Source organism: Corvus kubaryi, unplaced genomic scaffold (genome assembly GCF_017639235.1).
Source record: "Corvus kubaryi isolate FWS band 111438036 unplaced genomic scaffold, C.kubaryi_AGA036_p1.0 37253, whole genome shotgun sequence".
Lineage (NCBI taxonomy): Eukaryota > Metazoa > Chordata > Aves > Passeriformes > Corvidae > Corvus > Corvus kubaryi.
The window spans coordinates 241,284-255,789 of NW_024581075.1; the positions used below are offsets into that span (position 1 = coordinate 241,284).

Consider the following 14,506-nt stretch of genomic DNA (forward strand, 5'->3'; position numbering starts at 1 on the left):
TCACAGCAATAACTTTACTTGAAGTCAGACGATTGTTTTGGCAGCAAGAAATGTTACTAAACATTTCTCATTCATTGAGCCCCAGCATGAGCTGAGCTCATTATGTCCGAGAAGGGAGGATAATAAAATTCCTCCTGATACTTGGCGAACAGAATGATTTAGTTCTTTGTTTTTTAAAATTGTAACACAGGGTGTTTGTCTACCAGCATTTTTAATGAGTTCTTTTAATGCAAACACTGAGCAGCTGCTTGTCCCTCTCTTTACAATCTGATTATTGCAAAGCTGTCAGGTTGCCTTGACTTAGAAATATTTCATGGAGTTATTGTTGCCTCTGTGACTCTGCTGAGCTAAAGCCACACTTTTCCTACCTATTTCATATGAAAATATCACCAGATTTACACAGATCTTGATTTTCTTACCAGCTGGGCCTGCTCTGTTGTATCTGGGGAGCCCAGAAGGCTGAACTAGGATTCGTGGGTTAAGAAGCAGGTAGAGGGTGGTTTGGTCAGGGGAATAAAAAACATCCCTGGTCACGGGAGAGCGACAGCTGAGGAGCTGGAGCATAAACTTGGGTCACTTGAGTGTTCATTGTACAAGGGCTCTGAACTTCTCTCCCCAGGAGGTGAAGGCTCTGTTCAAGAATGAGAACTGCCCCAAGGTGATAAGCTGTGAGTTTGCTCACAACAACAACTGGTACGTTACATTCCAGTCCGACACAGACGCGCAACAGGTAAGGCTGCCTTCCTCTGCCACGCCAGCTTTAATCCTTCTCCTGCTCAATGAAAGTGCACATGTGCTTCCCATAGCTAAAAGAAATATTTATTTACTGATGCCCTGTTGTTGTTTTAAGAGATTACTTGCAGGTTCTGGTTAATAAGAGGAAAGTTGAGAGATTGTGGGTTTATAATTCCCATGCCTGGCTCTTGCCTCGGCGCTCTCTGGCCGTGACTGGCACTAGAATCCTGAATTGGAAGTGTTAATGAATTTAGGTGGGCTGACAGGGAAGCACGTGGCTGCACATTTGTGTTAAATCATGGAACATCCTTTGGGAAGCACAACTTTATCAAGATATTCTAATGTTGATCTTTTTTTTGTATCTGCAGGCGTTCAAATACTTAAGGGAAGAAGTGAAAACCTTTCAGGGCAAGCCAGTAATGGTGAGGCTGCTTTAGCTGCTCTTTCTGTTGGAACTGAATTGTGTTGTTTCTGTTTGGATGATGGTGACCATTTGTGGGGGGTAGAACCAAGGACTCAGCAGTGGGATAGTCCATAGCTCTGGAGGCTGGAAATGTGAACGAGGTCATGGGGAGCTCTGACAAATTACAGTTGAGTGGCTGCTGGTTACTCACAGCACTGCTTCCCAGGGGAGGTGAAATACATTCCTGTGCTGACTTCCCTTCTCCACTTGCCTCAGAATCTGGGTTTGCAGAGCTCAGGAGAGGGATTCCTGCCACTGCGAGTCTTGAGTTGGCTGCTGCACAGAGCAGGCTGGAGCAAAGTGTGTGGACTGTGAGAGGACCTGGGATGATTGAAGTCTGGACAGTTCTGCTGTAGAAAGCAGCATTTATCTGCAGTTTTACAGATCACCCAGCTAAAGCAATGGGTGTCCTTCCCGTTACCATGCTGTGGGAATATGATCTGGACTGATTTTATCAGTTTTTATTCATAAGCAGTAATCAACCTTCACATCAGGCAGGAAAGATTCCACGTTCTCCTTTTCTCCCAGCTAACGCATGGCGTGATTTGCTGTCTTGCAGGCCAGGATAAAAGCCATCAACACGTTTTTTGCTAAGAATGGTTACCGGGTCGTGGATTCCAGTGTGTATCCCCAGCCCGTGCAGACCCAAGCCCAGTTTGCCTCCCCCCTGTTTATGCAGCCTGTATATAGCCCTCAGCAGTACTCGATTTACAGCATCGTGCCTCAGACGTGGTCTCCAAATCCTGCACCTTACTTTGAGACACCACTGGTGAGTAACAGCTGGTGAGAAGGGGAGGAGGAGCCCAGCCCATCAGGGATAATTTGGTTAATAATCACTGGGGTGAGCAGGCTTTCCAGGTTTCTTGGTCAGATCCCTCTGTTTTATGACATTTATTGTCATAAAAATATGACAATAAATGTCATAAAACAGAGGGATAAAGCAACAGTCAGGGGAGCTGCCAGTCTCACCATTGGCTGCCACTCATTTCAAGGAATTTTGGTGTGAAATTCCATTATCCAGCAGCTTGTGTTACTGGAAGAGCCCATAGCTTTTCCAGGAATGGGGGAACTCTGCTAAAGCAGATGCAGACTTTGAACCTGTGGGGGTTTGGCTGGAGTAGTGACTTCACACCACAGTAGATGCTGTAGCCCAGTGTGAAATTACAGCCATGAGTAAGTGCTGAAGCTGATCATTAATCTGCAAACGTTTTCTTTGTAGCTCAGCCACTGAGACTGTTCTGTCTGTTGCAGGCCCCCTTTCCCAACGGTGGATTTGTGAATGGCTTTAATACACCAGGATCATACAAAACAAATGCTGCTTCTCTGAGTATAGGTCGCCCATTCCATAGGAATCGGTAAGATAGTTCTGTCGGGTGTTAGCTCCTGGAAAACTTACAGTACTGACATCCTCAAGTGTTCTTTGCATGTCACCTGCTGTGCTTTCTGATGGGACCACATAATTTATTTTGTTTTATCAAATATGTGATGTTTTTCAACTTAATTAAAAAAACGAAGTAGAAGGTGGCAGCTTAAGGTCCTAAAATAATGGACACGGTGCTGGTGAGAACGAAGGTATCTCCTTTAAAAAGCCTCAGAGGAATTTTTGCAGACAAATAAATAACTTCCTCCTAAGGTCATACTTGTAATTGTTTGTTATACACAGATTACAAACTCCTGCAGCACAACATAAGCCTTTCCTGCTGGGATCAGGCTTGTGGAGCTGTTGGTTCCTGCAGTGGGAGTTGCTTGTCCTGACTGCTGAGTCCAACTGCTCGATGCTGGGGCTGTTCCTTGTAATTTATTTGCTTTATCCCCATCTTTCCTGAGAGCTGTAAGGACTTAGATATAAACACTGGGGAGGAGGAAACATTTTGTATTGCTGGAGCAATTGCTCTGTGAATACAATGGAGTAGTAACCTGTGTGTGGGGGTGGGAGTTGTTTGTGTGCAGCACAGGGCTGGGATCACGGGAGTTGCTGTTGGTGTTGTTGGAGAAATCATTCGACAACTGCCAGGGCCGTGAGTGGGTTTGTGGTGCAGTTCGGGTCTGTGGCTGTTGGCAGAAGGGGAACTTCAGGATTTGGTCTGTGGTGACTCAGCAGTCTTAACACAGACTGTGGAACTGGGAGCGTGACTCTGCCTGGAAGATGGAGCAGCTGCTCCAGTTGCAGCTGCTCAGCTCCCAACTCACATCTTGACAAAGGTGGTTTGGATATTTTTTGCTTTAAATTGTGCACAATCTTAAAACCTGTAAAGTTCTTGGGTATGTGGATCCTCTTGGAAGTACGGATGCTGCAGCTGTGCAACAACTGTGTGTATCCAAGTGCTAACACCTTGAAATGCCTCCTTGTACATCACATCTGCATAACCCGAAGCTTTTAAAATCCTGGTTATGTAAAGGCTTCCATTTGTAAGACTTGGGTGCTCGAAGTTGCAGCTTTAGGGTCAGTCTGTGCAGGTCCTGCTGGCCCAGTGATGATCCAGTATCGCGCTAAGAGAGAACAGGTCACAGTTGGGGGCTGGGCAGCCTGTGCTCCCTGCTTGTCCTTCCTCCTGCTCTTCCTTCCTTCTGCTCTCACATCATTTCTCCTTCTCTCTGCTCTTTTTTTTCCCTCCTTTGTCTTTCCTTTTCTTTTCTGCTTTGCTCTTCTGCCCAGACAAGACTGTGGCCTTCTCGATGACGGGTAAGATTATGAGATCTGAGGGCTGAACAGTGACTTGAGAATATGCCATTTTGAGAACAACAAAATGGAAGCATTTAGTTGACTTTGCTCCACCTCCTCCCTGTGGTTTTTGCTGATGGGAAACTTAAATTTTATTGGGCCCTTAAAACTGGTTCTTGATGCTTCTTGAAGCTGGGAAGTGTGAATTCATCTCTGTTCAGCAAATCTCCTCTTGAACTGCAGAGCAGCTTGTTTGGACAGTTCATCCAGCTGGTGCTTTTGGGTTTCTGTCCTGGCCCATTAAACCTGATTTGTTTTGTGGTACAGACAGTTAATAGTTAAGTGTTGGAGTTTTCTCTGTAGCTAAACATTTGTTTAAGCCGCTCGTATTTATTTTGCGCTGATTTGTTGCAACATCCTTGTGGGAAAGGGAGATGGAGGGGTCATACTTTGGCTGGCACTAGGAGAGTTTCTTCTGATTTCATGGAATGTTACAATGAGATTGCACATGCTGTTTTTAAACAAAATCCTCCTGCTGTACTTAAGTTATGAGAAGTGCAGAGTTTACCAGAGGAGAGAGAATTTAGGGTTCTTGTCTTTGATCAGTGCTGCATGGAAAACCAGTGAGGGGCAAAAGTGGAAAACAGTTGGAGACACCCAAATGCTGCTTCAGAAGACTGTTCCATATTGTGCGGGATCTGAGGTTTTCTGGGGAATTCTGCATTTAAGACCCTGAGCCTGAACTTGCAGCAGCACTGAGTGTGCAGAGCTGTGTCTGTGCTCAAAGGAAGCACAGCTTTAATGCTGAATAATCGATAGCGGGGTGAAATGTCTGAGGGTTGGGAACTGCAGAGTCAGTACTGGGGGTTTGGGAATGGGAGCAGCCAGACTGAGCCTGGCTGTGCATGGTGGGGCTCAGCTGCCCTGGCCTCATCTGCCACGTTCACTCACTCCTGGCCTTGTGTCTCAGTTCAGTTTGTTTGCCTGTGGTTAGATCAGTCTGTTCCTTGGCCTTGGCTTATTTCTCCAGCTCCATTTCCAGTGCCCTGTGCTGGTGCTGCAGGCCCAGACAAAGGAAAAATTCCTCTTTGGGTTCTTCTGACTCTTCTGTGACCTCTGGGTTTTGGGGTTTTTTTAAGTTGTTTGAGGTTTTGGGGTTTTTTGTCCCCTCCTGCCTATCTTTTGGGCAGCGATCTCAGTGTTTCCTGCATTTGTTAACACTTGAGTGGAGGTTGCAAGAAAACCATAACAGAAGGAATTGATGGAGGTTGGGAAGACAAATGTCTTTGTTCCTGACAGTTGTACGCAGGAAACGTGAGTTCTGGTGCTTGCTGACCTTGTGCTTTTCTTGCCAGCTGCAAATCAGTTGCAGTTGGTGGTGGTTCTGGTGTGGTTTCTCAGCATGGGGATCCTACAGCTCCCGCTCTGTGTCTGCAGGGTGAAGCCCCATTTCCGCTCATCCAGCAGCTCGGAACACCCGGAGGGGCCGCCCGGCGCCGGGGCCCTGCCCATGGGGGACCTGAGCAGAACCAACTCAAGGAATTTTGTCATGGAGCGACACAACAGCTCATTGACTGGGCACCAAGACCAAGGGTATTCCCAGAAGGATTCTCCCACAGCACAGCTGGAGCAGAACGGCGATTACGGCGTCGGCAGGGGCAGGTAAAGGGCTGTGTCCGTGTTTGCTGTCACACAGCAGCTGGGACTTGGCTTGTGTGAGCCAAAGATATCAACCATCAGCACAAAATACATTTCTGTAAGGAGCAGCCACGAGAAAACTGGTGCTTAAGTAAATCAGGAGCAATAAATGCTGACCTGGGAGCAGGAATGGTTCCAGCTTCACTTTCCAACTGGCAGTTACTCTGACAAACAGCTGACAGTAAGACAGTGAAGTGTCTTTATTTAAAAGTAACTGATTTGTCCCCAGAATTAAAACAGATGCTGAAATAAAGTTGGCATCTGTATTGCTGTAAATAATAAGTAAATCCTTGGTTGGGAATTTGATGCTCCTCAGTATTTTAAGATTAACTGCTTTTATCTCTTTTAATTCAGGGTTTAGACACTTGAAAAGGCAGATCAGTGAGAAATGAGACTAATAAGTTTATTACTGTAAAATAATTGTCCCTACGCTTGGTCAGATGCTCATCCGGGGGGCTGAGAAAGAGAAGTTGTTTCCATATTGGCTCTGTTCCAGCGTCTTCCAAAGCTGGAACTTTGACCCCTCCTGAGGAGGGAGAACATCCCAGAGCCGTGTGTGGGCAAGGCTCAGCAGGCAGCTGTGGATCCCCTCATGCAGAGCTGTGCCCACTTCAGCTGGGTGGATGCACTGACTGGTGTTCTTGTCTTCAAAGGAGGAACGTGTTCCGAGGTCGGAGGAGACGGGAGGACGACCGGATTTCGGTAAGTTCTGCTTCCCTTTTTGCAGGGAATCCCACGAAGTGCAGGGTGTTGGCTTTCCAGTTACTGAAGGAATGGCAGTGTCCTTAAATCCTCAGATTACATTGGGGGCTTACAGTTTTTCTAGGACATTCTCTGACACTTGCTCAGGGCTTTTACTGCTCAGTGTTATGACTCTAGTAACGGGTGTTTTCCCTCTCCAGAGACCTCAGCCTTCAGCAGAAACAAAGACTCAGACACCAAAGTTTGACTTGCTTGCATCCAATTTCCCACCTTTGCCTGGCAGCACAGCAAAAATTCTGGGAGAGCCTGTGCTGGAGAGCAGGATGTCCGACATCGTTAAAGGAGTCTGCAAAGAGAAGGTGCCTGGTCTTGTATCCGTACGCCCACGGGAGTATCGGGGTGCTGTGACTCCCTTTTCCCTGTTAAAGGGTTGGATTGTTAGAGCCGTGTATTCCAATGCTCTAATCCCAGACTTCCCACTGGTTTGTTCATAAAATGGTGCATTTTCCCTTTTTTTTGGTGGGAATGCAGCTAGGACTCATGCAGTTCTGCTGTTGTAAACTCAGTAATGTTTAGGAATGAGGCAAAGGGGGAATGTTGGCTGTTGGAGTAGGGACAGTTTGGTGGAGCGTGGGCAAGGGATCTTTCCAGATGAATTCGTTCCTTGAGCTGGTGGGACTAAGCACTGATACTCTGGGTGATCCAGCCTTAGTTCTGGTTTTACCCACTGCTTGTTTTGCCCATAGAAAGAGGAATTGCTTTAGAGGTGATGGTCCAAAAGAAGTAAAATTCCTATCAGGACTTGAGCAGCCTTTGAGACTACCCTCCTTCTCAGATGTCTTGCAGTGCCATATTGTGGAGAAATTTGAGTATCGTTCTGTGTTTTGCAACTTGTGCTCTGTGTGCAGGAAAGCAAAGACTCCCTGTCCCCCTGCCCGGCTCCTGCTCCGGACGAACAAACGCCCAGCGCTGCCCAACCGCCCGTGCCCAGCGTGAGCTCCCCGAGCCAGACTGAGCCTGTGCTGCTGAGGTACGCAGAGAACGTGGGCATACCATGGAATCATGGAATGTCCTGAGTGGGAAGGGACCCACAGGGATCACCCAGTCCCACCCCTGGCCCTGCACAGACACCCCAACAACCCCACCCTGGGCATCCCTGGCAGCGCTGTCCAAACGCTCCTGGAGCTCTGGCAGCCTCGGGGCCGTGCCCATTCCCTGGGGAGCCTGGGCAGTGCCCAGCAGCCTCTGGGAGAAGAACCTTTTCCTGACATCCCACCTAACCCTCCCCTGGCCCAGCTCCAGCTGTTCCCTCGTGTCCTGCCACTGGTCACAGGGAGCAGAGATCGGAGCTGCCCCTCAGGATGAAGCTGCAGCCCCCAATGAGTCCCCCTCAGTCTCTTCTCCAGCTGAACAGACCCAGAGCCCTCAGCCACTCCTCCAGACCCTTCCCCACCCCCTTGTCCCTGCTCCGGACCCTCTCCAGCAGCTTTAGATGTTTTTCATATTGTGGTGCCCCAAACTGCCCCCAGGACTGGAGGTGAGGCCACCCCAGTGCAGAATAGTGGCACAGTCCCCTCCCTCACCTGTCTGGCAGTGCTGGACCTGATGCCCCCAGAATGTGGTGACCCTTTGGGCTGCCAAGGTGCTGCTGACTCATTTGCATGTTCCAGCAAAGTCTTTCACCAGTGTCTGGCAGTAATGCTGGGTGGCCTCTTCTCCAGAGGCTACCAGATGGAAAGAACAGATCATGGTGGGAATGTCTGTTCTGTTCTGAACTTGTGATTTCAAAGAAAGGAAATAATCTCTTGAAACATGAGTGTCAGTAGGTTTTAATTTGAATTGTTGTTGGTTTATCAGCACGGTTCAGCCAGAGAGCAAACCAGAAGAAGTGTCTGCTCCGAAGGACGTGGCCAGCCCGGCTTCCCCGCCAGCATCTGTCTGTGCCGTCAGTGCTGCAAAGCCACCGAGGACAAACGCCTCCTCACCTTCTGCTCAAGCAAGTGCAGCTCCTGCTCTGTCAGCACAGGTAAGGCCCAGAGCAGGGAACGGGAATGGCACAGGGAGCTTTCTCTGGGATGAGCTGGTGGCGCATCCGGGAGCTTCCCTCCGCTCGCTGTGCGTGTTGTTGCTGTTGTGCCTTGACTTCGTGCCTGGGATAGGCTGGGAGGTGGTTGTGGTGCATAAACCTCGCTCTTCTCCTTGGTCCCAAAGGAGCCTCGCAAGCTCAGTTACGCCGAAGTTTGCCAGAAGCCCCCAAAGGAGCCGCCTCCAGTCCCTGTCCAGCCTCTGAGGGAGCATCGCACCAACATCGTTCCCCCTGCCAAAAATGAAGAAAATGGTACGTCGGAGAAGGCTCCGGAGAAGGCTCCTCACGAGAGGGCTGAAGGTCGAATGAAGGATTACTCCGGGTTCCGCGGCAGCGGAGCTCCCAGGGGAGCTGCTGGGAAAATCAGGGAACAGAGGCGCCAGTTTGGACGCAGATCTTCGCCTCAGGGAGCACCGCGACGCGGCGGCAAGGAGCAGTACGTGCCACCCCGGTCACCAAAGTAACGCTGGGCCAGCCAATGATTCTCTATTTAACTTGAGCTGTGGACTAATGAGCAGCAGAGAGACTGAGGAGGGAAGGATTCGGGAAGGGGAATACTGAACTGGAGCGTGGCTTGTGTGGAGAAGTTGTGGAGGGTCCCAAAATTCATCTCTAAAAGTGATTTCACAAATGCTGGAGGATTCCAATCACTATAAATATAGAGATTATAATTTTTGTATTTCTGTTTTTAATTTGCAGAGGGTTTCCTGCTTGAAATCAGCTTTGGGGTTGTGAAAGTAGCGTTTTGACAAAGTGAAAGAATATGAGTTGACAAATTAACCTGTCCCTCGGTGTAGGAGGAAAAGGATAAGAGAATATTATTTTTGGAAAATGAGCATTTCTGTAAAATTAGAACTTTTTTTAACCTATTTAACGTTTGGCTTGTGGGCTGGTGTGTCTGCCATGGACGGCCTGGCATTGCAGAGGCCTCTGCAGCAGCAGGAGTGGAGCGAGTGCAGCCAGAACTGTTGTCATCACTTAGTCACTGATGATGAAAACTGAATGTACTACTGTAGTAAACCGTGTGTTTCCAGCTTGAAGTAGAGTCTCTTGACCTTACTAATATTTCATTCAGCAAGCTTTTTAAGGTATAATTTTTGCAGGATACTGGATTGTAGATGCGAGTGTGTGGACAGCAGAAATTGTCTCGTAGACACAGTGGGAGGAGGCAAAGGGAGCATGTTAGAATTTTTAATATGCCCTTTTTCCTTGCCTCCTTTTGAGGGCAACTCCTTAGGTTTGGGGTTTTGTTTGTTTGCTTTTTTCCTCTCTTGTTACTTTCTCTAATTTCTTTATTACAGACTTTAGTGCATTTTTCTTGGTGTGTTTTCCTGAGGCAGCCCCAGGGTAGGACGGGCAGGTGGCTACACAGCACCTGGTGTTACCTGCACAGGTAAAGAGCCTGGAATTGCAGCCTGGGAGGTGGGAACTCTGGGCACTCGCTGTCATCTCTGGATGACTGGCAGCAAACCAGAGCTGTGGCTGGGTGTTCTCTGTGCTGACTCTGGAATAGGCTGTTGGCTGCTGTATTGCCAGAAATCAGGGTTTGTACTCCTGGGAACTCGTTGTTTACAGCTGATGTCATAGCAACTGACTCGTTTTTAACTGTTTAAAATGGAATTAAAGGTGTGGAGTTAAAGAATTCCCTCGTGTTCAGAGAAGCTGCTGGAGAGGTGGCTCCTTGCCAGCTGCATGCTGACTGAATTCACAACACTATTGTGCAGTAAGTGGTTAAGTTTCAGGGTGATTAATGACCGAAATAGGAACATTCAGCGCATTAATCTGCCAAAATCAGCATACCAGGGTTCAAAGTTCTGTATAAAGCGTTAGGGAAAAGTAGCTTCCAGCAGTAAGAATCACATCTTTATTTTTTCCTCTTTTTTTTTAGTGAATAGCAAGTGTACAAATTTAAAGTTGTAAGTTGTGAACACTGGAAAACTCAATTGTGATATATTCCGTAACCATCTTAGTAATATATGCTCGTGTTGCCATAGAATGAATGTAAGTGGCAGTTAAAATAACTGTGAAATTTTTCATCTTCTGATTTCTTAGCCAGATAACCCTTGGTGACTTGGGCCTGAGTAGGAATTCTCTATCAACTGCTTGGAGAACACTCATATCTATTTTTATAAATATATATATAAAGCCAGAGTTGTCATTTCTCTAACTTATTATTCAGCTTGGCAATTGCTTTGAGTTGATTCATAACACAGTATAATGTATTTATGCAGTTAACTGTTCATTTCTACGCATGTTACAGAGAGAGAGTCAGAGAATCGTAGAACGGGCTGAGTTGGAAGGAACCCATCAGGATCACAGAGTCCAACTCCTGGCCCTGCACAGGACACCCCAACAATCCCACCCTGTGCCTGAGAGCGTTGTCTAAATGCTTCTTGAAATCAGACAGGCTTGGAGCTGTGACCCCTTCCATGGGGAGCCTGTTCAGTGCCCGACCCCCCTCTGGGGAAGGACTTTTTCCTGATCTCCCACCTCAACCTCCCCTGACTCAGCTTCCTGCCATTTCCTCGGGTTCTGAAGTATGTATACATATATATATTTATATATATAGATATATATAGATATATATAGATATATATATAGATATAAAAAAAACCCCAAAATCACTATTCGCTTTTAAACTACCTGTACTGGGTTTGGGAGGTTTTTTTTAATTTAGTAAAAAAAATCGTTGATCACATCCACAGTTTAGGGATTCTTACAGACCCTTCTCCGTTTATTTTGATAATGTTACTCTTGTTGGAATGATAGGGAAGTTTAAGTATTTAGTGTCAAAGTCCTAAAATGCAATGAATGCAAAGTTTAATTCATTTTAAAGGCTCTAAACAATTCCTGCAGCCAAACTGGAACAAAACAAGCCTGTAGGATGGTCACGGGTGTTTAGGGGAGATGTGTTCTGGGACGTTGAGGAAGCGTTGGGATGCCAACAGCTGTTGGCTGTTTTGAGGAGGAATTGTGAGGGAAGGGGCTGGTGCAGCTGTTGCTCAGAATTCCCTGATCCAGTGTCAGTGACTTGCTTGTGCTGAGAGCACCTGAATGGTGAAATGGAACTTTGTCATTGATCAGATGTGGGAAAACCCAACCAACCGTGGCTCCGTCTTCCTTGCAGGGTGATGGGAAAAGGGTGCTCTGTGAGCCCTGGGAGTGTTTCCAGCAGCAGGTTGTGGCTCTTGTGCAGTGAATGTAGGTCAGGCTGGAACTGTTGGCTTTTCCCAGCATATCCAAACTTTTCTCAGCTTAGGGCACTTGGAATTTATTTCACACCTGCATGCAAGGATTTCACGTGAGCATTTCCCTTCCACCATTTTTAGCTGTGGTTTGGGGTTTGTTTGTTTTTTCCTTTCTATTCTTTTCTGTGCAGGGGGAAATTCCCAGTTGGATACAGCGGCTGTGAAACTGTAGTGGGGTGGGACTTCCTGGCACTGGGACCTGGCAGGGACTGGCTTTGCCTTCTCCTCCCCGTGCTGGGCTGGGGAAGGGTCTTGTGTCCCTCCCCACCAGTTTACACGTTGGGCAGACTGGGGAAACTGGGACACAGGGGTGGTTTGGAGCCAGACCCACTGCTGGGTTTCCTTGGAGCTGGATCTCTGTGTCAGCAGCGCTGGAGCTGTCCCTGTGCACCAGGCTCCAGGTGCACTCCAAGTGACAGCAGCTCTCCGTGGTTCCCTCTGGGTGTACCCTCACAGGATACAAGTTGTCCTGCTCTGCTGATATTAAATACCAGGAGGTGCAAATCACACCTAACTTCCAGTTTTAGGAACTGTGACTTGTTTTCAGAGTTGTTGACTTCCGTTAGGGACAGAAATGCATTTCCCAGTTCAGCTCTTTTCCAAATTACTGTGTGTGGAAAAGATTGGGGCACTCTCTGTGCTTCTGCTGGGGAGTGAAAAGAAGAAATTCTTTGCATGTGATAGTAAAATTAAAAGTGCAAAATGTTTTGTTTCTTTTGATTTCTAACATTAAGTTAGTTTTATAGTATCTTACATTCCTGCTCTTGTTGTTTTATTGTTTGTTTTTTTTTTTTTTAATTAGCCTGGCACAGTATGATGGTGCAGTTTTAGCTGTAGGTTTAAAAAAAAAAACCAAAAAAACCCAAAAAAAAAAGTAACCCACTATTAACCAGAAGAGAAAGATGATACTGTGGCAGATCAGTAGCAAATAAGTGACTTAATCAATGCTTTACTGTAGTTAAATAGCTATGGCCTTACTACTTTGTCAATATCAGCTTAATTGTCTTGAAACTGTCCGCGATTTTTACTGTTCCCAGGTAAGTTTACCTGGGCTGAGATATCTGGTATGTACAGATGATATTTTAAATTTGTAAAATGCACCATTGTATTACAGACGATGCAACAGAAATGCACTTCGGGGGGAAATGGCTTCTGATGAGTTTTTTTGTAAATCCTTGATTACTACAGATATGCAATAGAGTTTTTGTTTCTAATTTTGATATTTCCTTCTGAAACGTTAAGATTGTTGCCATTAATCTGAATGATTTATCATGCTCTTCTTTGCGTGTATATATTCCATATAGTCTGAGCTTCCTTTAGGATGGTACATAATTTTGGGTTGTTGTAGTATTTTAGTTGGCTCTTCTCTTCAGTGCTTTTAGTGTAGGCACTTCAAGAGGTTCATTGAGTCTGTTTTTAATGTACAGTTGGGAGGACTTGAAATGGAGTTAAAGCAACTTATTTCTGAAAAAAAAAATCCATCTGCAAACTAACCTGTAACAACTTTAAAATTTTATATTTAAGAACCAGATGTTTATTTTTATGGAACTTCAGTTATGGATACAGTTTCCAAAAAAAAAAAAGCAACTTCAAATGTAAACAGACTGTGCATAAATGGGTTTTGTTCTAATTTTTATAGAATACAAAATATTCAGATAATATATTGAGCTCGAGTTACTACAGACATCTTGTTCCTCCCGGATGAATCCAGCTTCCCCTTGGCATTGACGATCTCTCTTCAAAGTGGTAGGAAAGGAGAAAAAAAGCGACTTATCTGGCTTTTAGACTGTCTGTTCTGGTTTATTCCTGTTGTCAAAATGTCCAAAACAAAATTTGTGTAAAGTAGGTTCATGCTTTAAGTGTTCAAATGATAATACATGTATTTGTATTTGTTTTTGACATTGCCAAGGTGCTATGGGAAATTGAAATAACAGTTAGAAAAATAAAGCTGATTTAAAAGAGAAAAAAACCCACCAAAAACAAAACAAAAAAAAAAAAAGAAAAAAGAAAAAAAAAAAAGAAAAAAACTCTTAAAACACAACTCCCCGAGCTCTTCCTTGTGTCTGTGGAGGTTGAAATGATTGTAGTGAGGGTGGTGGGGTGAAGGGGAGCTCAGGGTCGTGCTAAGGGCCTTTGTCGCCCAAGTCCGGACTGGGTCAGGCCCGAGGGAGCGCTGGGGCTCCGTCCCATCGCTGCTCCAGCGGGGTCAGCCCAGACGGAGCCCGGGGCCCCGGACGGGGTCCGAGGGTTCCGGAACGGGCCCTGGTGCCAGAGCCCACAGCACCGTGATCTGCTCGTGGCTGTCAGTTCCTCCCCGTTCCCCTTGTCCCAGGGCCGGGCCCCGGAGCCGAGTCCGCTCCATCCTCGGCGCCCTCCTTTCGGTGTTCGCACGCCTGGATGAGGTCCCGTGTGAGTTTTCGCCTCTCGGGCCTGAACAAGCCCAGGTCCCTCAGCCTTTCCCCGTGAGAGCTGCTGCCGTCCCTTCACCGTCACCTCGGCGGGCCGCTCCTGTCCTGAGGAGCCCCGAGCTGGACACGGCTCCGGAGAGCCCTGAGGCTTCACCCCGCTACGGGCGGCGGAGAAGCCGAGCGCGGACTCCGGGACGGGAACGGGGCCCGGGGGCAGGAACGGGAGCATAACTGGGACCGGGAGCGGAACCAGGACTGGGGAGCGGGGATCGGGAGCAGAACCAGGGCCGGGAGCGGAACCGAGTCCGGGAGCAGAACCAGGTCCGGGAGCGGGAGCGGAACCGGGCCCGGGAGCGGGAGCAGAACCAGGGACGGGGTCCGGGAGCGAGGATCGGGAGCAGAACCGGGCCCGGGAGCGGGGATCGGGAGCGAGCCCAGGGCCGGGAGCGGGGATCGGGAGCGGGGATCGGGAGCAGAACCGGGTCCGGGAGCGGGGATCGGGAG

The 14,506-nt window shown here is 47.4% G+C and overlaps 1 protein-coding gene across 5 annotated transcripts in view; it reads left to right on the forward strand.

The window, feature by feature from the left end:
- LARP4 (La ribonucleoprotein 4) overlaps positions 1–12,486 on the forward strand; it is a 20,913-nt gene extending 8,427 nt beyond the window's left edge. For all 5 annotated transcript variants that reach the window (XM_042023652.1, XM_042023650.1, XM_042023649.1 and 2 more), the window contains 10 exons: positions 620–730; positions 1,104–1,157; positions 1,758–1,967; positions 2,450–2,553; positions 5,298–5,522; positions 6,212–6,260; positions 6,461–6,619; positions 7,169–7,290; positions 8,118–8,286; positions 8,472–12,486. In XM_042023652.1, coding sequence (XP_041879586.1) covers positions 620–730; positions 1,104–1,157; positions 1,758–1,967; positions 2,450–2,553; positions 5,298–5,522; positions 6,212–6,260; positions 6,461–6,619; positions 7,169–7,290; positions 8,118–8,286; positions 8,472–8,810 — 1,542 coding nt within the window. In that variant the 3' untranslated portion in view covers positions 8,811–12,486. The remainder of the gene's footprint in view (positions 1–619; positions 731–1,103; positions 1,158–1,757; positions 1,968–2,449; positions 2,554–5,297; positions 5,523–6,211; positions 6,261–6,460; positions 6,620–7,168; positions 7,291–8,117; positions 8,287–8,471) is intronic.
- The last annotated feature ends 2,020 nt before the right edge of the window (positions 12,487–14,506 follow it).